This window comes from Neolamprologus brichardi, chromosome 14, assembly GCF_056152115.1.
Source record: "Neolamprologus brichardi isolate AB-2024 chromosome 14, ASM5615211v1, whole genome shotgun sequence".
Lineage (NCBI taxonomy): Eukaryota > Metazoa > Chordata > Actinopteri > Cichliformes > Cichlidae > Neolamprologus > Neolamprologus brichardi.
In genome coordinates this window covers 28318334-28343782 of record NC_142117.1, presented here as the reverse complement: position 1 = coordinate 28343782, position 25449 = coordinate 28318334, and the positions used below count along the sequence as shown (strand labels likewise).

General features: G+C 40.1%; 1 protein-coding gene across 4 annotated transcripts in view; it reads left to right on the top strand.

Moving 5' to 3' along the window:
• Window positions 1–25449, top strand: part of pitpnm3 (PITPNM family member 3) — a 101297-nt gene that overhangs the window by 28838 nt on the left and 47010 nt on the right. For 3 of the 4 annotated variants that reach the window (XM_006801544.2, XM_006801541.2, XM_006801542.2), the window contains exon 3: window positions 9326–9436. In XM_006801544.2, coding sequence (XP_006801607.2) covers window positions 9326–9436 — 111 coding nt within the window. The remainder of the gene's footprint in view (window positions 1–9325; window positions 9437–25449) is intronic. The other variant, XM_006801543.2, reaches the window with a different exon arrangement.

Sequence of the window (25449 nt, the reverse complement as noted above, 5' to 3'; positions counted from 1 at the left end):
CTGGGGGTCACAGAGTTTCCCAGGCTGACGTGCAGACATCCACAAAGATCCGGTGAAGATGCTGAGCGGATTCATGAACGTCCACCCCATTCTCTGGAGTCTGCTTCACCGATGAGCATAAAATATTAATTTTCCACCAGAGGCAGGTAAACCTCAAGTTTACCTCCAATTCAAATCCAGAAAGCTCTCCAGTGAAAGGAGATTACAAGACATTCAAAGCTTATCCTCAGAGAAGACAAGGAAAATCCAAACCACTCTGCTTAGGAGGAGTTTTACCGATTCATTTCAAGAGGATACTTTCAAATTGTTAAATTATTTGAAGCTCTGCCTGCAGTGAAGAAACCACATGCAGAAACATGATGGGACATCATTAGTTTGAGCAAGCCAATAGAATAAAGGCTTTTTCTTTGAGTTATTACTCTTGCGTTGCTGAATAAGTTGTGCTAACCTAAACATTGCAATTCTAATTAAAATTGCTTAGTAAGACTAAACATAGTCCAGTTTTATTCGATAACTGGCCTGTTTTGGGTTGAGGGTAACAGTTTAAGAGACAATGCTACGATTCTTCTTGGCTCTTTTGTTTCCAAATGAAAATGCAGTGCAGAAAAGCTGCAGTTAATGGCATTTCTCATCACCAATCCCATACATTTGGGGTGTTAAATGGAACGAAACATGATTAAGGTTTCCTGCATCACAGAGTGGTTTGTGCTGTGTCATGTCGTAGACGTAAATGTAGAAATGCAGTCTGTTTCTCTGCGACGTGAAGTGTTGTTTTTGTATTACCAACAACAGCAGTGTGTGTAAATGTATGAGAATTGCTTTCATTTCCTCTTTTTACACCATCTGTAGTAGTAAAATTGAAAAGTTTTGTCTCTCTCAATCCTACACATTCACTTCAGCCTCTCACCCCTTCAGCACCATGTCGTTAGTATTTTTAAAATGAATGCAAGCAGACAAAAACAATGAAAATAATTAATAAGTAAAAGCAAAATTTCTATTGCGGTTAATGACCGGAAGTGTCAGCTGTAGGGATGGGTATCGTTTAGGTTTTATCCGATACCGGTGCCAAACCGGTACTTTTGAAACGGTGCTGGTGCTTAAACGGTGCTTAAACCGGTGCTTAAAGAATGGAGAACACAAAATTGGTCCAAAAAACTCTCATGTTCAGCTGTTCTTTTGTAAAAAGGTAACAATGTTAGCCTTTTCTGCAGCTATGGGGCATATATGGTATCACTCTTGGCTGGACGCAGTGCTTAAACAATGGAAAAAACATCAACTTTGTCCAAAAACCTCTCATGTTTAGCTGTTTTCCACTTTGTCTTTGGTCGTTTTAGCCTTTTTGGCCAGGGTGAAGGGAGTATCTGCCATCAAACAAGGAGAGAGCCGCATGTAGCTATGATGGTGTTTGCTAGTTCACCTTACATGCATTAATGTAATAACGTGGTTAGCCTACTTAACGTAAATTACACACGAACAACATTAAGCTACTCACGCAGAGAAGAACGGCTGCTGCTGCCATCATCATCCGTCATCATTTCTGCTACACTGGCAGGGCTAGGGGCCAGGACTCTCCTCTTCGGGTTTTTGAGGGATGTTGCTAACTCCGGGTCCGATAACAGGCACCACACCCGCCGTAGATGTGCTCGATGTGAGGTCTCGCAGCAAGCTATCAAATACGGCACATTTCTCTGCTTTTAAAAAAAACGCTATTCGTCGCCAGCTGTTTCATCAGACTTGAGGTGTTACCTCTTTTGACAGTATCACAGTATCAGCGTAAAGCACTTGTTGCAGGCTGTTGAGTTTGCATATTTTGCTGTGAAGTACAGCCAGACTTTTGACCGCTTCGCCTTGGGCGTTTTTAATCTGTAGCGCTGCTCTAAAAGAACGTACGTACCTGGACCCGCCTACTATCCTCGGAAACGTAAAATGATTGGCTAGAATCTAAAGTGTATCACAGCTCAGGAAAAAAAAAGCACCGAAATAAAGCACCGAAACGTGCGCTGCTTTTCGGTCTGGTTACTACCGTTTATGTCAGAACCGGTGCCATGATGGCACCGGATACTGGTACTCATCCCTAGTCAGCTGTGGTACCGTTAAATTCCTGATGAGCTATAACAGTTCTTTAGGTCAAAACTGTTTGATTTCCTCCTCCTTGTCCTCCTCGCTGTGAGACATGCCGGACTGTTTTGATTTTAGATGATATCACATTTACGTTTGCCTTTTGCTTGTATGCATAATACAGACCTTGGAATATAAATACATCTCGACTTTTTTTTTTAAGGATCTTGCATTCAAAAGCAATTGAGTAGCATACACAATGAGGAGAAGACAGTTATTTTTTAGTTTATTTAGTTTTCCTTTTTTACATCAGGACTATTTTTGCCTTCTAGCTGCTTAGGCGAATGCCAACTCGATTGTTTATTGATGTGAGCTGTTAACAAATTTGCTGTGTGTTAATCCTGATTTGTTATTTGACGACATAAATTTAAATAGCGAGAGGACTGAGCCTGACAGGATATTAAAACATATGACTGTTTTGGTTGTAAATTGGGTTTTAATGCAAGTCAGACTTGCATTACTATGTTGTTGTGTACTCCCTGAACTATATTTGGTTAAAATCTAATTTGATTGTGAGTGGATATGCTTCAAACCAGGGCTCTTTTACACAGTGTTTGTACATTTGTAGTGGCATTTAATGACATCTGGTCAAAGTCTGTCTCAAGCAGACTGTTTGGAGTGAGGAGGACCCGAATGCAGACACGCAAAAACAAAACTTGATTCTAACAGAAAACGCGTAGTTTATTATGGCTGATTGAGCAGTACAAAAATAAAAGGGCGGAAATAATTTTGAGCAAAAACAATAACCTAAACTGGGGAAAACTAGAAAGAAAACATGAAACATCTTAACCATGGAAAAATGTGGCGAGGAGAAAATAAACATGAAAAAACCTTAAGCGTGACTACTTGGCTTGAATACATGAATACCTGAAGACCTGGAAACATGGCATGACATGGCAGGATAGCAAACGATTGGATGAGGAATGAATGAAAACACACAGACTAAATGCACACAGGAGGTGATCAGGGGAAGTGGAAACAAATGGGGAAACGGGTGATTAGAATGAACATAATGGCTGTATCCCAATTCAGGGTCTGCAGCCTTAAAGGCCGCATTTTAAGGCCGATTACGTCACAGCGACGCGACGAAGGCTGTCCCAATTCGAAGGCTGCTCGAAATGCGGCCCTCAAATGCGTCCTTAATTTCCCTGAATTTTAAGGACGTGGCGGTGTAGACTTCGTGGCCCAACATATCCCAGAATGCATAGCGCGGCAGTGGGTGTGGATAATTTTGCCGAAAAAAATGGCGGATGAGGGGCGCCCGAAGAGTAAACTTTAAGTAAGTACTGAATATTATGTCACTTATTTATGTGCAAATGTTTAATAACGAAGAACATTAAAACATTACTGTTGGCCACATGTCAGCAAAGTTATGTGACTTTAGTGACGTTTGTACTAACTTGGTTTTAAAGCCTTTACTTTAAAATATACGCCGTTCAATAGCTGACCTTAATCAGAGAATGATCAAAGCTCATGTAGAAACAAACAAACAAATGAACAAAATATGTTCTCCTTCATTTCTGTCAAACAAAGCTGTATGAAACTTTTCCAGCTGTTAGTATCATGGTTGCTAGGCAACCTGGGCAGCGCAACGGAGGCTAGACCGTCCCATTTCACAAGCCTCGCACTTCCGGCCTTAGCGGTCTTTAAGTACGCGGCCCTTGAGGATCGTTGAGGCTGCGTACTTTAAGGCTGCAGACCCTGAATTGGGATACAGCCAATGCCGCCACAGGGGAAGTGAAACAACACACATGGGACACCAGACCTTTTCAAAATAAAACAGAAAACATAATAGAAGGCAGACCCCCAACGCCATAATAGACAGACATGGCACGAGCTTGACAACATAGGACACGAAGACAAGAAAGATGACAGGTTAAGACAAGCAGACTGATGAACCGACAAGGGAGACTTAAACACAGGGGGTGATGACACAGAGGGAGTCTAATAAACAAAGAACTATAACTGAGCGACCGAGGAGATTAAGATGACTAAATAAATTTAAAAAATAAACCATAAACATCAGGATATATTAAAACTCAAAGCGCTGGGTCAAACATCCCAGGATCGCGACACATCCTCTATTAATAGAGATAATAAACAGTGTAGTAATCGAGTAGTTATCTTTAGTTTGGTTTAGGGCCCTCCAGGGCTTTTGTGATGATTACTTGTCCAAAGAAAAAGACAAAGTTATATTAAAAAACTGTACGTTTTGGACATTTGCTTATATGCAACAACCAACATAGTATGTCAGTCACTAAAAATTACAGGGCCCCTGCAGGAGCTACACCTACTTCCTCCTCTTATACTGCCCCCCCCCCCCCCCCCTCCTCCCCCACCCCCCAGTTTGTGGTGTGAAGAAGAAGAACAGATTCATCATCAAAGTAATGGTGAGTGCTTATATTGATCATGCAGCTTCAGGGTCACTGCAGTCAGCATTTTGGGGCAGCAGTGACAAGGCTGCTAAATCCTGAAAAGGTTACATCACATAATTAATCAAAATTGATTTCTAATGTCAGATTAAATGTCCACCGCTGGCGACCCCAGTTGCTATGGTGAAGGGCTGAATGGTGATATGGCTGCATGGGAGAGATGTTTTCATGTATTGCCAAGCTCTACACTTCGCTAGTTGTGAACAAGCTGAGTAGCTCATTAGTGTAGCTGATTGTACAATTGCAGTCAGGTCCATTGAAATTTGGACAACGAAATTTGGACATTTTCTTTTGTAATTTTGCCTCTGTACATCACCACAAGGGATTTTAAACCCAGCAATCAAGATGTGATTGAAGTGCAGACTTTCAGCTGTAATTCAAGGGTTTTAACAAAATTATTGCAGCAATTACAGCTATTTTTGTAGAATAGCTTTTTGTAGAATAGCTCCACACATTCAGAGGGACTTGAAGAACAATTTAAGAACGTCCGGCTTCTTTGCTTTCAGAAACTCTGGAGTTGCTTTTGCCGCATGCTTGGGTCATTATGCATTTGTACTTTGAAGCGCTGTCCAATCGGTTTTCCAGCATTTAGCTGAATCTGAGCAGAGAATCTGTACATGTCACAATTCATTCTGCTACTTCTATCAGGAGACCGATCATCAATAAACATTAATGACCCAGTTCCACTGGCAGCTGTACATGCCATAGCTATGCCACCGTTCTTTTTTTCAGCTTTATTTAAAAAGGTACAGTGACAAGAAAGCAGAGGGAGAGAAAGAGGGGAAGATATGTGGTGAAAGGTCGTGGGTTAGATTTGAACCCAGGCCAGCCGCTCTCAGCTATGCAAGATATGATTACCTGCTTATCCCATCGAGCTGAACTGGCACCCTGCTGGCTCCATGTTATCAGATAATGCAGCATGCTTCAGATCAAGAGGTTTTTCTCTCTTTCTCTATACTTTATTCTTCTTGTCTTTCTGATACAAGTTAACAAGTTAATCTTGGTTTCATTTGCGTGAGGAATTTCTCCAGTGTCGTGCAGGCTCTTTTAGGTGTTTTCTGGCAAATTCAAATCCGGTCTTCCTGTTCATTAATCTAACCAGGGGTTTGCAGCTTGTCATAAACCGTCTGTATTTCCATTCATGCAGGTGTCTCTTGATTGTAGACCTTAGTAACAATACCTCTACGAGATTGATCTTGACTTGGTTAGATGTTGTTGTTTTTTTTTCTTAATCACAGAAATGGTTATCATCCACTTTATTTGTCCTCTGTGGATTTGCTGTCTCTCTCAACTCTCTAATCATCTTCACTTGCATCAGCCACTCTTTGGACCTCATACTGAGAGTTCCAGAGAAAAGAATCAAGTTTAACATTTGGAATCGATACTTGGGGACTTTTGATCAAATCAGTTGTTCAAATCACGCAATATTTTGTCAAACCGTTTGAATTCAAGCAAATCATGTGTAAAGAGGAGGTCCTGGAGCTCTGGCCTAATGTTTTAAATTTTGTAAAGTTTATAGTTTATCTTTTTGGCTTTTAGGTTGGTTACTTTTATGTTGTGTTGTATTCTGTTTACATCTCAAGTACTGTGTTTATTTTTTTGTGATTCAGTTTAAATTACAAGAAATGTTTGTGTCTTGTTAATTCTTTGTCTCTGTCCCTCATTTGTTGCTTCCTGTTATATTCTAGGACTCCTTTGTCTCTTGTGCTTTGTATTTAGTTTTATTTCCTCCTTGTCTCATCACCTAAATTCTGTTCACCTGTGCATCACATCCATCAGCTGTCCTCACTTTTCCTTATTGTCCTCTTGTGTCATGTCTGTTTTGGCTCAGTGTGTCTTCCCTGTCATGTTACTGTACATTCCTGTATGGGCTTTGTCATTTGGAATTTGGACTTTTCCACCTGTTTGAATAAAAGTGCATTTGTTGTTTATTGTGTTGTCTGCATTTGGGTCCCTCTCCTACAAACTTGTGATAAATTGTCCATCTGCTCTGTATTTTTACAGACTCTGGTTGTCACACTGACAGAGCAGATAATTCACACATTAAAAGACTTGATTTAAATATTTCTATTATGTCTTCAACAACAAAAAGTCAGATGGCTGATATAACTTGGAAGTACACGATGAAAAACTAAAACCTTCCTCTTCAGGCATAAACTTGTGTCTACACATCCTTTATACACTTTTTGGCTTTTGTATAACTGATCACATATTTATTGTCTGTATGTGAGCTGCGCGTGATACTTCAGTGCCATCCATCTTCAGCAGCCTACTTACCCGACTCATCCTTTTTATGCCATTTTGTCGGATAATCCCCAAAGCAATCTCATTTTCGTAGCGAGTCATCGGAAGTTGAATGGACCTAAAATAAAGCCCGAAGTAGTATTTTGGTATTCCCTTCCTGCAACCATCTCATTCTGATGAGACGAAGAAATTGAGAATTGTTAAAACACCGGCGTGGTCAGGGTCAATCGAGGCAGCTTCCACTCTGACAACAACTGACTGCGAGCTGACAGGTTGAGAGATGTTTTTAAATCTCTTTTCTCCCTCCTTCAGGGCTGTCAGCTGCAGTCAAATCTCACACTTCCATTCCTCTTTATGCCTGTTCTTCAAATCCGATTTAGCTGTTCCTTCGTATACTCCAGAAGCCAGAGATGCGGTGGACATAAATGGCTTTACTACCCTCTTGCTTATCAGCACATTTCATTGTGCTCCACCTGATTTCCTGAGCTGGTGTTACTATTTTACTCATTTGCAGATGAAATTGTGTGCAGCTTATTTCTGTGCCATGCTGATTTTAGCTTAAGTGGAGGTTTTTTTGTTCATTGTGAATACATTTTGCTTCTCAGAGGAGCCTCTTGGATGAGTATTGTTGCTCTGCTCTCCCTTCCACAGATATTCAGTAACCTGTGTTTTCATGGTTTTGTGTAAAACCCACTTTACATTCTCCCCCTGTCCAAAAAACTGGCCTCTTACATCCTGAAACACTTTGCTTGGATCAAATATGCGTCTCCTCCTTAGTGCTTTCCCTTTTCTTAGTGCTTGTCTATGTGTCTGAAACTGTGAGTGTGTTCGTGTGTCTGTGTGTCTGTGTGTGTGTTTCTGCATTATTATATTCATCCCAGTACTGTGTAATTGAAGTGGAAAGAGAGGGCACAGAGGGTGAAAGAGTCAGAGGAGATAGCGAAAGACAAACTGTGACCAGCACTCTGGCTGCTGTGTGATCCAGATAGACGGGGCTTGTAGCTCCACGTCAGAGTCTCTCAGGGCTGCCAGCCAAGATGTTAGGGAGAAAAGTCTGTCAGGTAGAGGTGTTTCTTCATGCATGACAGGGCCCATCTCAAACGGTCCTGGATGACAAGCTGTGATGAGTAGAGCCTGTCATTTACTATGACAATGTGGTGAGTTGTGTTTTAAAGAAAGCATACCTAATATAAAACCGATATAATATACCCTTTAAAACATTGCTAACTAGGTAAGAAGCATGATAGAATGCCTGTTTCTCCTAGAATGCCATTAATAAGCTCTGTTACACAGGCTACAAGCATCGTAGGTGAAACAGGAAGCTGGATCTGGTAGAACTCTTTTACCACCGCATGGAATTTCTTTTTAAATAAATGTTTGAGCTCAGGTTAGTGGGCCCAAGAGCCCAACGCAAGAATCGGGTCTTATTGGCAAAAAAATTGAGATTTACTTTCAACTGGCAGGTTTAAGGTTACAAATGACTCCACAGTGTGCTGGCAGCATATACAAGCCAGGTCCACAACAGGCAAGTTGGCTCCCCGCACACCAAAAATAAAACAAATCTCGTGACTCATTTTGACTTAACAAATGTTATTGGATCTCGTGGATCACATTTATTTTGCATGAAAAAACAGCATTTGAAAAATATTTTGCATTTTACAGATGCTTATTTTCCAGTTATTGTGTTGATAGTACACATTCCAGTTACATTTTTGTGCTTGGTCCTCCATTCAATAAACAATATCTTATTTTTAAACATGTAATTGCCAAGTTCTCAATAATAAGATAACCTTTTTAAAGCTTAACACCACAAAATATTGTCTTGGGTTTGGTCCAGTGGTGTATTTATTATTTATCTAATGCAGTATCCCTGCCATAGAATCTGTTATGTTCCTAAGTCAAGAGTTAGATTCTAAATTTAGGTTTAAAAATATTCACACTTTCAGCTGCTCTACAATTTATTAACTGACTTTTCCAAGTGTTCAGATCATCTAACAGCTACGTGAAAGATCAATTTGCCCAAACATCATCCAAACCCAATTTAAGACAACACAATAGCAAGTCAATGTGAAAGGTATGTGCTTATCAGACATGTGTGCAGTGCCAAATGTTTTAGACATTAATAAACAATGTCTGTGATTCACTTATGTGGCGATGAAAGGCATAAATAGCTATTTATGCCTTTCTTTTGGTTATTTGCCAAGTTGTTGGCTACCACACACTAAGATGTGTTTGCATTTGGCATAAACATACACTATTTGGCAAACCAAAATAAAAATGTAAGAGTGTTGACCATTTGCTACAGGTGTAAGGCGGTAGAAGGAGTGCTAAAAGTTTTACATGAGAACATGTGAGATGCCAGGAAACAACAGAGAAGAAGTCTACTCTGAGCCTTTAATGTTGTTTCACTTTGATCAGTTTAAGCTTCAATAACTTGGAATATTATTGATATGCAGAAAGAAGAACAGGCCTTTGTTTTTGCTGCACTGTCCTTACTTCATTTTGTGCGTGCGTGTGTGTGTGTGTCCCAGCAGATGTTATCGAGGGGAAGAGCGCCATTCTGCTGGGGATGAGTCAGTGGAACTCAAATGACCTGGTGGAGCAGATCGAAACGCTGGGACACATGGAGGACCAGTCACACGGTAATTTCTGCACACCCACACACACATCAGTGCAGTGATGTTTTTACATTGCTCACACATCCATAGTGAAGGTCCAAATTGCCTGGAATGATAGTGAAAATTTCCCACTGAATGATGATAATAGCGGCCAGATCGTAAATGGACTGTAGCTTGTATTTAAAGCTACATTATGTCATTTTTGACCACTAAGGGCCAAAAGAAGTGAAAGAACTGCCCTGATTTCATCTTATTAAATCATAATGAGTACAGGGTAATATTTTCCAACTTTGAACTGCAGACCCAAAATAGCCCTCAGTGTGTGTTTGCTACCAGGGAGGCCTTTTGCACAGTAAGATATCTTCTTTGAGGCAGTTTTATAACTCTTACAGGTCATCAGATTTCTTGCAATTTATAGTTTTTTTGCAGAATAAAATGGTAAATAATTATAATGATGCCAGGTGTCGACCCTTCCATGTATTTGATTGGCCAGCATTAGTGTCCACTTGACACTAATAGATACTATGATAGAATAAATGGTTAACACGTATTGGCCTTTGAAGGTTTTGTGCCCAACAATAAATCCTTAGGAAAATATCCATATTTTAAGCAGCTTGACCTTCGTCACCGGGACTTGTGTGCTCTTTTAGTGTCAGACAGGTAGTGCAAACTTTGTTTAACCAGGCTCTTTTGCAGGAAACATCATAAGCATCATTTTAGAGACATAGAAATCCAATTTCCCTGTGCTGATTCTAGTCACTTTAGTCAAAGCTCAAAGGCTGGCAGTCACTGTATCCAGTCACATAACCAAGTATCAAATCAGTTAAATGACTGAATCAGATTTATTCAGTTCATTAGTGTCTTGTGTTCAGGGCAACATCTCTTATTTGGTCCACTAAAAACTTGCATATAAATGCATTGCAAATAAGGTTATGAGATTAACACCATTATATTGACAGAGTTTCAAGATGATGATTGTTTCTGTAGTTATCATGATTTCTTAATGTGGTTTTAACGAGAAAGTAGAATATTATGAATTACAGATCAGTTGAAAACAGTGGAGGTGGTACTCACAGTTGCTAGTAACAAACAAGAGCTGCTGGTGTTTTGGACAATGGCTATTTGGATTCAATACAGCCAGTTCACGTCAAAGATCTGGTGACAAAAGGCAATTTTACACATGAACTTTGGACAATTTTGGGAGAATCAGGCTGGGATGTTTTCTGGAGTTTCCACAACAGAAAATCGACCATTTGAGATGCATTTGCTCTCTGAGAAAGGAGGTGAGAGAGAGACCTGAATGTGCACCAGGCAGCAAACATAAGACTTACTCACCAGCAGTGAATGCATCAGGTTAATCTGACATCACATGGACTTTGTAAATAGGGAGCTGGCAGGTTAAACATTGGCTAATGTCTGATCTGGGCACATCTGTCAGGTAAGTCATAGAGAAGTTCAGGGATGCAGAGAATGTGTGAGAATAACTTAAGCTTTGTTTGTCCTCCACTGTAAATCTAAATTATAACAACAATAAAGAAACGCAGGTTTAAAGCTGGACAGACCTCCAGAGTTCGCATCACTGTATTATTCAATCAATCTGGGAAAACACCAGCTATTGTCTGGTATCTTAAGCGGCTGAGAACAGCAAACAATGTTTAGAGGGCTTTGATGAAGTCAGCGGATGTTTAGACAATGGATAATGTTGATGTCCAGGTCAACACTTGTGTTCCACATGCCAGTCAGTGTTTCTAGTCTTTGCATACATGTGCTTATAATTAAAACAGCTAATAAAAAGCTACTCTTGTCATACAATGGCTGACAAGACAATAGTAGAGATTGTATTTTGACCAGTGCGTTCTTCTTCTGCTCTCTACATGGACTGCATTAGGATGCACAGACAGAATTGTTCAGTACTGTACCTACAAAATGTCTACAAACAGAAACCACAGAGCTGTGGGAGTAAATGTAGTAGGTGTTGTCCATTGCCTAGACAGTCTACATGATTTTATGCAGGAATATGTTTACAGAGATTATGTTATTACCAGTGACCGCTTCACATTACGCTGAGTTCTTTGATGCCAGCCTAATATCGGAAAGGGTGATTAACTTAGGTTAAAGCTTCTGCATCAAAACCACTTGAGAAAACAACCTCCTACACAGTCCAAGGCATAATTTAAAGTGGAAGAGACCGGGTCAGGCTACCTTGCATGTGGTGAATATTTTGTAATTGATCAGTTAGATAACAAGAATATTTTGAAAGCAGTTAATAAACACGGGGCTGGCAGAGATATGTACTTTGATGCCTGCGGAAAAAAAATCACTGAGCATGAAACATGCATATCTGCGTTCATTCTTTGTGCTGCTCAGTTTGTTTGTGTGCATGCAAAGCATCTGATAAAACACAATTCTTTACAAGCAGCAACGTTCTAATATTTCTTTCAGTTCTATTCAAGACTGTCGCTAAATTTTAAACAAGACCATGGATGGCTTGATCTCATATATGTCGGATGCTTTGTACTTTCTTCTGATCCAACCCTTCCTCACAGGAAATAAGAGTTAATGAGGCCGAAAAATGTACATACAGGAACATTTTTATTACATTTCAATGAACAGAACTTCCTTTGATTTTAAAGATTTAGCGTTTTCTTTTCTGCTTAGTTTTACGTCTACCCTTCCCTTGTGCTTTCACTTCAAGGTCCTCAGGATTAATACAGGAACTGCTACACTTTATTTTTGGATCAAAAGACTTTTTCTTGATTTTTTCTTAGCGAATGAGCTTTTTTTTTTAATCACAATCGAGAAAATCAATGAATGTCTACATCTACATTCTTTGTGTTTTGAGAAAATAAAAAGATGCTCTCCCAGTACGGAGCAGTATAAATATTTATGAAACAAAGAGTACTGACAGGAGGAACATAATTGTTCAACAGTTTTCATATTCAGACCTCAGTGCAGACTTCAGATCGAGTGGTTCGTCTAACAAATTCTCCCTGTGAGAAATTTATTTGATTACGTTCTTTTGTGAAACTCTCCTGCGTGGTTATCTAACCACTGTAATGAATTACATATTGCCCAGAGATTTAACGCTACAGTATTTCTCAGACAAAAAGACAAGTTCAGTGTGTGCCTTCAAAGATCATAAATCAGTTCAGGGATTTATCCACATCAGTGGCTTTTAGTAGAACAGAAGGGAATGAATTGAGATGACATTCAAAGGCCTTCAGGTGTAAATTGATGTCAATGTTTTCTAACCTTTTTTTTAAAAAAATACTATAATATAGTTATATATTTGAAGGTTAAGTGCGAGAATTTACTATTAACATGTAATAAAAATAATTTAAGATCCATAGAAAATGTTCATCAGGTTAGCTGTGGGCAAAAGACAGTGTAGACATTAATAAAATTTCCTATGCCGATAGCACACGCTTATTGCATGGCACTTTTTTTTCTTGGTCTTGTTTACTGAGAAATGGACTGGCCCTCTTTGCAAAGGTCATTTCTGAGGTTTGACAAACTGGAGTGGATGCTTTTAATCAGTGCAGTTCAGTGGGGGTGCAGCCTGGTCCTGCAGAGATGAAAGAAGCTGCTCCTGCAGGAAAGCTGTACCCAAGTCATGTGGTGCTAACTGGAGAATTATATATAAAATGATGTCTTCTTTACAGCCACTCACAGATCAACAGACCTCTTAGTAAACTAGTCATGACACGTGATGAGCTCATTGTAGCAGTACCATTTGGAGTGTCACGGTAGCAGTCTGTTTTCGTCAAAGTAAATGATTTAAGATCTGTCTTATTTGTTGAAGGTTTATATCATTTATTTTCCTGTGCCACTGCCATCCATCATTCTCTTTGACTCCTGGCTAAATACGGATCACTGAACCGAGCTCTTGTTCTTTGTGAGAGATTCCTGTATTACTATGAAGATAGGAACTTTAGTGTACTTTAATTAAATTTCCACACATGACTATATACACTCACTGGCCACTTTATGTACCCCTTTCGGTAGCTTGTTGGATAACCGTTTGCCTATTGGGTCGAGATCTGTTGACTGTGGAAGCTATTTAAGTACAATAAACTCATTGTCATGTTCAAGAAACCAGTTTGAGGTGATTTGAGCTTTGTGACATGTCTTATCCTGCTGGAAGCAGCCATCAGAAGATGGACATATCAAAACCACCACCCAGGTAGGCTGTTGCATTTAAACAACGCTTAATTTGTATTAAGGAGCCAAAATTATGGGAAGGAAATGTCTCTCACTCCATTACACCACCACCACGAGCAGCCTAAACCACTGATACAAAGCAGGATGGATCCACATGGATCCAAGTTGTGTTCTTCAAGGCTCATCATCCCAGCTACCTGGTGTGGTCTTCTGTTGCTCTAGACCACCTTCTTCACAGTTCGAATGTTGTGCTTTCAGAGATGCTCGTCTGCATACATTTAAATCACGTTGCCTTCTTATCAGCTGAAAACAGTCTGATAAGATTCTGATTCTGCTCTGATCTAATGCATCATCAAATCATTTTCACTCAAAAAATTGCTGCTCACTGGATGTTTTTTTTCTTCTTTTTTGGACCATTCTTCCTAAACCCTAGAGATGGCTGTGCATGAAAATCCCAGTAGATCAGCAGATTAGATACTCAAATACTCAGATCAGCAGGTCTGGCACCAGCAGCCGTGTCACATTCAAGTCACATGAATCACCTTTCTTCCCCATGCTGAGTTTGAACTTCAGCAGGTCATCTATTCCAAGTCTACGTTCCTAAATGCGTTGAGTTTCTGCTGGGTGATTTTGCTGATTAGATATTTGATTCAATGAGCAGCTGAACTTGTGATTTTAATAAAGTGGCCAGTGAATAGAGGCAAATATCTTAAAATATAATAAAAGAGAAAGTCAGCTTGTCAGTTTCCTTTTTTAGGCATTAAGCACACAGGTATATTTGCAAGTCAAACGTCAAAACTCCCTTTTAACATGAAGAGCAGTCTTTGGAGTGCGGCCACCATGGTTCTGGTGACAGCAAAGTAAGGAGAGAAAGAAAGGGGAGACAACATTTGAGCCAGAGATACCTACAGAAAAGATCCAAAGAGAGCACGGACAAAGAGGAGGAAGTATAAAATATGGAAATGAGATGCAGTTGTGGCATATAAATGCATGGGGAGTGAAAGAGGAAATTAGAAGAGAGGAGCTCAGTGCATCCTGGGCAATTCACCAACAGCCCGAGCCTAATTAAAGGATTGTTCAGGGTCACATGAGCTAAACTTAAAAGCAAAAAGGAAAGTTTAGAGCCCAGTAATAAAAGTAGAGAGGTTTCCTGAGCCCAAACTCACGAGGAGCGCATCCTGATCGCTGAAGGCTCTGCCTCCCATTTTACTTTCAGAAACTCACAAGTCAGCCAAACTCTGAGAACAAAGTGCTGTATTGTGATAACACGGTACTATGAGGTCTTTAAGATATGATGGGACTGATCATTTAGAACTTTATGTTAGAGGAGGGATTTTAAATTAAATTCTGCATATAACAGAGATCCAATGAAGAGACATGAATATGAGAGAACTATGACCTCTGCAGCATTTTGCACAAGCTGAAAGCTTTTCAGGGAGCTATCAGAACATGCTGTAAGGATTTTCTTAACTGTGACAATATTGCATTGTTGAAAGAAGGCAAGCCTGGAGATACAGTTGTGGTCAGAAGATTACTTACACTAATTGTAAGCATGAATGTCATGGTAATTTTGGACTTTAAAGGATTATTTTAACTGTTCTGTTTCAATTGTAGAATGATTATACAGCATACATCTAATGACTTTAAAAAACAAGCATTATTTTGGAAATAATTAAAAGTTTACTTTCTGGTACGTATGTCACAACATCACAAGTGTGATTATATCTGAGTGAATTTATTTGCATTTGTAGAGAAGTCTATAATCTCAAACATCTGCACATGATCTACCCAACTTCCTTCGGGGCCAACCTTCGGGATCAATAAAGTTTTATTGAATCGAAGTGAGTTGAATGATCAATGACACAGATTACTTTACGAGTAATCGGATAAAAGATCTCAGAGTTCAAAGAGGGACTTGGAGTAAAGGGAAGGGCGATGACATAAAACATCAAATAGAAGTATAACTTTGTGTTTTCCAATATTGGTGTTAGCCATGGCATTAGTTATAACAAAGTTTAATCCTGGGTTGATTAATGATGTTCGGAGCTTAAGAATCTTGATTTTAACCCTTTTATCGGATTTGAACAGCTTGACACTGACATGTGATGAAGTTTGTATGACTGTTTGTGAACAGCTAAAATTGCATATTTGCACACCCCACAGGAACGTATCTGGTTATCTAGCTGTAGAACTGGAAGGAGACTAGAGAGAGTTGTTGATTGGGCACGACAGGAGGATTATGTAGTGATCGCTTCCAGCTGCCATTGCTGTCAGCTGATGTAGGTCTTTCAGATCTTAGCTCATAGAAGTCAGATAAAAAGCACCTTCTTTATGCACCATTACTTCAGTAATGTCAGGGTGTCTGATGCTGGTAGGCACATCTGTGATTTATAAAAATTTAAGTATACTTAGTGTCCGTTAAAGAAAATAGCCCAGCTATACTGTAGGCGACGAGGGATATGTTGCCTTTAGTGCATTATTAGAAGTACAGTACATTAAATCCGTGAAGGTCTTAAGCTGCAGTCTTTGCATTCTTTGAGAGGCTGAACTGAGAAAACACAGAGTCATGTCTGAAACACCGCAAGTGTCCCTGTCAAATAGAAAAGTGGCACAATTTACATGACCCTGCTTTAATGAAATCAGAAGCTTCGTCACATGTGTGTAAGCAATAATAATATTGCGCACATATGCTTTACATGAAACATATTTTCTAACTATATCTATGACATCTTGTTCCACAGAGCCTATAAGAGGGGAAGTAAATAGAGAACATTTTTTCGTTGCTGTTGAGAATGTTATTTTAACTTTCTGGGGACATTTGTAATTACATTCTCTCTCTCTCTCTTCCACTCAGTCTTTACATCAAACATACTCAACACAAAAACTCTCTCCATTACTCGTGCTGCATAAAAGTGTGTACATGCCTGGTAAGAATCTGCATGCTTTAATAGTTTGCAATCTGCTTGTGGGGGGCACAGAAACATTAAAGATGTCAATTTAATTTTTGCAAAACTGATCGAAGCAGAAAAAAAAACTATCCACACAACAAGGTTAGATACAAATATATCTGGAAAATGAATTATGATTTCCAGCAGGTAAAAAAAGAAAGAAAAAAACTAATAAAACAGCAGAAATTACTTGAAAAGTAGTTCCTTGAGTAGGGATGCACCGATACCACTTTTTTGGAAACGAGTACGAGTACTTGCATTTCAGTACCGATACCGAGTACTTAATAAAAACATGATTTAAATTTGCAGGTAACAGCTTTAGTCCTATAATTTAACAAAAAACAAACAAACAAGGGATTAGTTTGGAATTAAGAACATTTATTTAAAATGAAAAGCATGTTGTATGCAACATATTACAGAATAAATAATTACAAAAAAAACAAAATTTAATTGTAAATTTGTTCGTCTGTTTCTCTGTTTAGAAGTCTCACAAGCACAGTCACAGCTGGGATGACATCAGAGGCTAGTGCATCGTAGCTGCTCACTTTTTTAGTTAGTTCCTTAAAGGGGGCGAGGATGGCAACAGTCGTCTCCATAAGAGCCCATTGGTGAGCGGTGAGATAGTCAGGGAGTTCGTGCTGGACACACCCAGCACTCGCTTTAGCTCAATGAGGGACTGGAGCATGTAATACGTGCTGTTCCAGTGCGTCTGTACGTCCTGCTGCAGTCTCTTTATTGGCTGGTTGAGCTGTCCCTGAATGTCCTCGAGGCGGGAGTAAGCTAAGGCGGAATGTTTAAAATGCCCAACTATTTTCCGCCCCACTGCTATAGCATCAGCTATGCTCCTCTGTGCTAATAAGCATGGGTAAATAAGCGTGGGTAAATAAGCGTGGGTAAACTCTCTGTACTTGTTGTTGTGTTGGGATTTTAGGTGCTTGATTAAATTGCTTGTGTTAAATGCGCTACCTTTAGAGCTTCCTCTGGACAATTTCGCTGAGCACAATTTGCAGTCCGCCTTTGTTTTCGCGTCTTCGTTCACTTTGAAATAGTTCCATACGGCTGACTTGTCTCGCCTGCCCTTCTCTCAGCTCTGAGCTGCAGCCGGGGCCTGGGGGCGGGCACTCGGCGCCTGTGATTAATCCCTTACATGCCGCTCAAACATAGACAGGTCTCAGACCGTGGTATCGGTCCTCGGGATGGGGGGCTTTTAACGAGTACGAGTACTTTAGAAAATGTGGTATCGAGGCCGATACCCGATACCGGTATCGGTATCGGTGCATCCCTATCCTTGAGCTTGACTCACTACCTCAGTGTCCCCTGGATGTCCTTTGCTTTTTTAGCAAGGGAAATTTGTATTTGTATTATCCTTTTATCAAGAAGAACAAAATGAAAGAGGAAGACCTCCGACCATTTCTTATCCTACTGAAGTAACTGATCAACATGGGGATTGAGCTGTAGAGGCTGGTAGATATGTGCAAATGGTTGGCTGATATTACACAGTAGGCTACTGTCGTCTCAAAATGCTTGAACCCAGGTAATAACTGGGATAAATGTTGTCAATCTATGTTTCTACCCTCACCTGTGGTCACAAACTCTGTTTAGGGACTGAAAGAATGAGGTTGTGGATACAGGCGTCAGAAATGAGTGGCTGGGTTCTCTCCTAGAGATAAGGTCAAGAGCTCAGTCATTCAGGAGGCACTCGGGAGTAGAGGGGCTACTCCTCCACACTGAAAAGAGTCATTTGAGGTGGGCAAGATGTCATACCACGAGGAGGCCCCGGAGGAGACCCAGGACATGCTGGAGAGATTATATCTTTCAGCTAGCTTAGGAATGCCTTGGTGTCCCCACGGATAAGCTGGAGGAAGTGGATATAAGGGGGGGTCTGGGATTCTCTGCTTAGAGTGGTGTCCCAGCAACCCTGAATAAGGGAGCGATGGAGGGATGGATAAAGGGATGGCAGGCAACTAGTAATGCTAGTCTGTGTAGCCTGTGTGCACTGTGTGGAAGTCTTTTCTTGACAGTGTCTTCATCAAATAAATTGCAATAATCCAAACAGCGTTTGTGTTTGTTGTTTTGTAATAGAGGACTGAAATTTCTACTTTCATGTAAAACCATCATTTTTGCCATCATGAGTCACAACGTCAGTTTTGACTAAGGAGATAATGTTGATGTTTGAATCATTTTTGCGGGAAAGCAATTTGTAAGTGGTGTCTACAAAACAGTTTATTCCCAGAAGAGGCCTGAAAAATCTTTTTAATTTAACTTGTTAAGAATCAGTAGGTGACATTTGGAGTAATATCTCTATAAGACAAAGCCTTCATCAGTATCTTTATTACAACGCACTTCACTAGGGCAGGAAAATGAAACATGCAAGTCATTGAAATCAACATGACTAGGCCACATAACTTGTATGACTACTTGGGAAAATAATGCAGTTTTAAAGGGTTTTGTTTTTGCATCCTCTCCTAAATAATATTCTATGATTTTTACGTGGTCATAGTTTCTGTGTTTGTTTTCTGTGCAACTTGTTCACTGAGATTTTAATTTAATTTAATTGCCATAAATGATGCCGAGGAGACCAGAGAGAGTGAACCAAAACAATAAAGTTGTGAAGCACAGGTGGATGAACCAAAGCAATTAGTGAGGAGAGTATAAAAATCCAAGGTATTGGGGGAAAGGTGTTGGGTGCCAGCTACATTACAAGTGTTTTTGTGGATTAAGTGTTTAAAAATCTGATGCATTTGGGCATTAGCACATCCAAATCAATCCTTCTAAAACATCTAAACATGTCCAAATTGTCTTCTGTGGAAGATTTACTGTGCTGTAATTATCAACTCTCATACCAGGTAAATGAGTCACTAATAACCGCAGCTGCTACAGCTGCCCATTTGTTTAATCACCTCATTGCTGGTGATTTACTGTCAGTGGTTTTTAATGAAAAATAAGAAGAAGGCTGAATCACATTGCTGTGTTGTGGTTTGCTTCCTGTGGGATTTATATTATCAATTAAAATCTGTGATAATCAGGAAAACATAAAGTGCTGCAGCTAAACCTGCAGCTGGACTATTGTCAGTCAGTCTTTTTAGCAGTTGAGCTGACATCCACTGCCCTTTAATCTCCATCGGTTTCTGTTTTCTCAGAAACATAGCTGGCTCTTTCCATCTTATATTTCTCCACAGTTTCTATGCCCATTCATTCCATAAGCCTCATCATGTTCTTTTATTCCCTCTCTTTTCTTCCTACTTTCATTACTCCACAAGCCACTGGCTCCTATAAACACTTTCTCTTGCAGTAGAGGTGACTTACAGTGATGAAAATCTCAGCAACAGAGAGGAATGCCTGGAGCACAACTGCCCCTTATTCTCCTCTGCACTCTTTCTTTATCTCTGCTCGGTAAGATGCTGCGATCTCACATCGGCCACCGCTCCAGCATCTTTCATACTTCCCATCTGTTTACTATGCAAAGATTATTATCTGTATATTTATGCTGTGCTCCTTTCATTCCTGTGTTTTTCCACTTCTTTGACTGACTAATACGATATAATACAGTCAGACCTGAAATAGCCGCATTACATAAGTGATCTTTTTTTAAAAAAATATGGGCTGCTTGATAAACAAAAGTGACTGACTCCGACTTGGCTGCTTTCTTGGCGTGCGGTGCCAAGCTGGGATAACATTATCTGAAATTGCTACGTCAAACACTTTGGTAGAGATGACTAAGTGATAAGCCCTACCAAATAACCAGCCACAGATGATGTTTCTCTGGCTACATAATATATGGTGGAAATATAATTCCACACTAAGTGACCTGGAGAGAAATATATTGAATGGGAGAATGATTTTCTGTTTTCTGTGGAGCACCACGGCTCTCTTTTGTGAATGCACCCCGGAGCTCTATTCAGAAAACACACAGAGTGAGACAGAAAACATAAATTTAAGGTCTGAGGCTCATCTGTATTCTACCCATGCATCCCCGCAGTCATTTTTAACACACGATGCTTGGATAGGCACAATGTCACTCTTGCTTTAATTCCCATTAAATTAATGTTTTTGTCTTTCTCTGAAAACAAAATTGCAAACAGAAGCATAGACACAGGGAAGACAAAAGCAATTACTGTAGAATAATGAAACAAATAAAAAAAAAAAGATGCAGGAGTGAGATATTTATAATACAATCTCTGACCTCAAAGAAAAAAAAACTTTGGTATTATCAGTCATTGGACCAACATAATTAATTGGGACAAAAATAATGAAAATATCCCACAAAGTAGTTGCCCATGTCAAAGTAAAAATGGTTTGTTTGCTACTGACCAGCTCAGAAATTGCACAAATTAGCCGCCTGACACAGATCTCCTGGCTGACCTTATAATAGACAGATGTTGGTTTCTTTACATATGTGAACAGTCTGTGTGGTCGTCCTGGACAAATATGGTCCGCTAGTTTACGCATGTCAGGAATGAGATGACAAGAAACACCCTTTTGTTTATCAGGCGAATGACTGAGTGCTTGGTCTTGTCTGTCCTTGCTATTTCCTCTAGCTTGGGGAAAGAATAAACAAATCTCAAAGCTGCGTATTTGTTAGTTACAAAGCTGGTTTTACGTCTATTCATGTCAGAAAAAAATAGTCTTTTAGTTTAATGGAGACAGTTGTGCTGCAGGATAAAATTGTGGCCCTTTAGCAGTTGACGGTTTTAGCAATTTAATACTCTCGACCTCGAAATTATTTATAAAGCACATTTAAAAACAACACACGTTGATCAAAGTGCTGTTCAACAGGCAGAATGGATAAAAACAAGAGAACAGATGAGAATTAAGTAAAAGTAATAAAGTGCCAGTAGGTGCTAAACTATACAGTCGTGGCAAACAAATGTGCATGAGCAAATTTAGAAAGACTCAAATGCTAATGAATAAAAATACATTTTAAGTCTAGTTTTAAAGACTTGGTGGAAAATGGGTAGGTTTGAATGTGAGGGGAATGCTGAGAACCCACAGTCTCCTCTGAGTTTAAATCTAGATTGGATGCTTCTGACTGTGGTCCAATCAGCTGACCAGAGGGACCTGGAAGTAGAGTATAAGATGTTGGGCATGTAAGATGGAGCCGGATCATGGAGAGGGCTTTGCAGACAAACAGGAGGTGATCTAGGTGGCTAATGAGCCAGAGCCTCATCTCTACAATGTTTTAAAGGCATTCAGTTGTTATAATGCTTTTGTTAACAAAGGCACCTTTGTGTCTCCATTTCTGTGTCTATTTGTACTTTTACGCCTGTGAAAATTGTTTATCTGTATGTGTGCAGATGTGTGCATATGAGCATGCTTGTCTGACAGGATATGAAGCAAGAAAGGCTGTGCGATCGCACATGGGGAACAGATAATCACACGCAGACAACACTGTCGCAGCCTGGAGCCCCACGAGGGGGGGGGTAAAAGGAAGAGCGAGCAGGAGCGAGAACGAAGATATGAAATAGGAAGGAGGAAGAAACCCAAGCAGTACACCACATCTGTCACTCAGCTCCACATAGATTTCTACTGCTTAGAAATGTTAATCGGGTGTTGCCATAAATGTTTATATGGCATGTAGCTGCCTTCGTTTCTGCCACTTAACATTCTAAGAAAATAAGAGCTTAACAGTGTATTAAAAAAATAGAGTACAGCATACAGTATATTGATTTTTGTGAACAATAAAGTTATTTACTGAGCATCATTGTAAGACTGTATGCATGTTTTAACAGTTAACAAGGAAATGGAAACATTCGTCTGGATAGCGTCTCATGGCTGCTGTCAGCTCCAAATCTGCACAGCTCTCAGGGTCAGAATTTGGCATAAATAACATGAAAGCATGTATCCTGGTCACGGTCTGCGGAGACAGGCCGTGCGGTGGTGTGTGTGATGGACCCAGGTGCGTACACAAGTGGGTAGACGGGAGTGAACTTAACAGAAAGCGAGCCTTTATTATGGCTGAAGACAAAGTGTACAAACAAAGCAGGGATAGCGTGACTAAACTAGACTATAACTAAACTGGGAAAACTAATACTGTGACAAACTAAGAAGACTCAGAGACTATGATGATCACTGCAAAGACTGACCGTGAAAGCATGGAGGTGAGAACACAGACGACGCGACACTGAACACAGCAAGACTGAGGACTAAATGCACACATGAGGTGATCAGGGGAAGTGGAGACACATGAGGACACAGCTTACTAGAATGAAACATAATTACAGCACAGGGGAGAGTAAACCTAAACGCAGTGAACAAAGAACACCAGACTCTTTCAAAATAAAACAGGAAACCCAGAGACATGAAGATAAATCATGACATGAACTTAACATAACCACACAGACATGAAACATGACAGGTAGACGCACGAATCAGGGAGACTAAGTACAGGGGGAGATGACAGAAACAACTAAGAAGTAAAGGACTAAATAGCCACCTAGAAATTAACTAGATGAAAAATGGATACAAAAATACATAAAACTCAAACACTGGGTCACACGACCCAGCCCATGACAATCCTTTCTGCTTTGTATCAATGGCTCAGGCTGCTGATGGTGTAATAGTGTGGGGATATTTTCTTGGCACACTTTGGGCTTTTTAGTACCAACTAAGCATCGTTTAAACAGCACAGCCTACCTGAGTATTGTTGCTGACCACATTCATCTCTTTATGACCACCGTGCCAATCTTTTGATGGCTGCTTCAAGCAGGATAATGCACCAAGTCACATGATGGTGGTTTCACTGTACTAAAATGGCCTCCACAGTCACCATATCGGAATCCAGTGGGGAATTATTGGGATATGCAGCTGACAAATCTGCAGTAACTGTATGATGCTGTCATGTCAGTCTCATAAACTAAAATCTCTGAGGAATGTTTGCAGCACTTTATTGAATCCATACCATGAAAAATTAAGGCAGTTCTGAATGTAAAGGGAGTCCAACCCTGTACTAGAAAGTCCACTGTGGTAATGTACGGAGGCAGAAAGTGTCATTGATCAAATACTTATGGATCCAGTGTATATGCACATGCCTAAAGTACACATAGTACTTATATTTGTCCCACTAGTCGTGGACTTGTTTACTGGTCTTCAATGCTGCTCATTATCAGTATATTTCAATATATTTCTGGGTATATTTGTAAACTTTTTTTTCCCTTGGATTTGGCAGAATAATACAAATGCAAATTCTAAACAGAATAATAAGTAGATTATATTCAAAGAATTCAAAGTCTCCTACGCTTGGGTTTTGTTGTGAGTACTAAGTAGCCTCTCCTTCCTCACTTCTGTGTGCTGTAGATTTCTGCGTTAGCGTGTGTTGCTGTACAGCAGCCATGTCATGTAGATTGGGAGCAGCTGGGATTGTTAGGCACAGATTGTGAGTGCATTTGATGGTTGCAGTCAGTGTATATAAACTGCACAGTCGTATGGGATGTGCGCGTGTGTATGCTGATGTGTTCGGTCAGCAGGTTTGTCATGCAGCAGGACTGGTGGGGTCCCCTCGAGTATTTTCTCAGTAGGGCAACAAAGCAGACCCCTGATGCCAGCGGCGCTGAACAGATGGCTGAGTTTGTTAGCATGCCTATACTGTGCCAGAGGTCAGAGGGGCTTGTTCACCCAGTTACGAGACAGCATTCATCCAAATAAACACATAGTGAGAACTTACAAAGTTACGCATGATTTATTTGCCTCATGTATATAAATGTCTCTCTCAGCGGCTTAAATTTTGCCACAAAAAAATGTTGAAATGATTTGGATCTGTGAAGGAGAGAAACATCTTGTGACCTGAGAGGTCTATTAACAATGTAGACTGAGAGAAAGAAAGATATTAAAAGCTTTATCTACCAGGGGGAAAATCCTAAAATGTTTTCTGAAAGCAGTTCATAGCCAGCAGAGGTTATGGAGTAACTGGAGTGACATGATCCTTTTTTTTTTCTTCAAATCTTGGGTAGAATTTGAGCAGCTGCATCCTGAATAAGTTGAAATCTGTATCCTGTGAGGCACACAACCAACTCCAGTGATAACAAATAAATGCCTTCCATCAAGCTTTTCAATTTACATTTTCATCTTTGACATCTGACATTTTTATTTGAAACAGAAAGAAAAAAAACCCCCTAAAAGCAGCATGTATCATTTTTCTTCATTTTCAAATAATTACACTCCTCAAAAGTCAAGGGAACGTTCGACCATCGCAGTAGAACACAAGGTCATTTAAACTTCGGAAGACTGACCCAGATCACCGAAGGATGAATCGGTTTCTGCTGCTCTGGCGCAAATGAAAGTGATAACAGGGAGAAGCAACAAGATAGGCGGCCATGAAGGCCAGGATTTTATAGGTTTTGTGCTACAGGTGTTTTTTCTGCTAGTGTTCTTGTAGCTACTGGTAGTATGAGATGGTACATGCGGTTCATTCAGGTCGCACAGGTACTCTAGCTTTTCCAGGATGGCACATTCATACGTGCCGTTGCAAGAGGTTCAGCTGTGTCTCCCAGCACATTTTCAAGAGTTTCGAAGAAATATTACATGAGATGAGCTGGTCAAGGCCGTAGAAGGGCACCAGCAAGCAGCTCCTTTATGTGAGGGGAAACAGGAGGAGCACTGACGGAGGCCTACAACATGATAAATGGTTAAAGGACTGGTTCTCATATACTGCTTTTCTACTCTGAGTACTCAAAGCGCTTTAGACAACTGCCTCATTCACCCATTTAACATTCACACACATTCATACTACAATGGATGCATCACATGGGGTCACCCAATGATATTTGGCATGCAGACTGGAGCACACAGGGATTAAACCACCAACCTTCCAGTTAGTAGGTGACCTGCTCTACGCTACAGCCACCCCAACATGACCTCCAGTCGGCTATTCATGTCCATCTTTCTGACTAAATGGCTAGAATCAGTTTAGTCGGACTGCTCACACAGCCATGT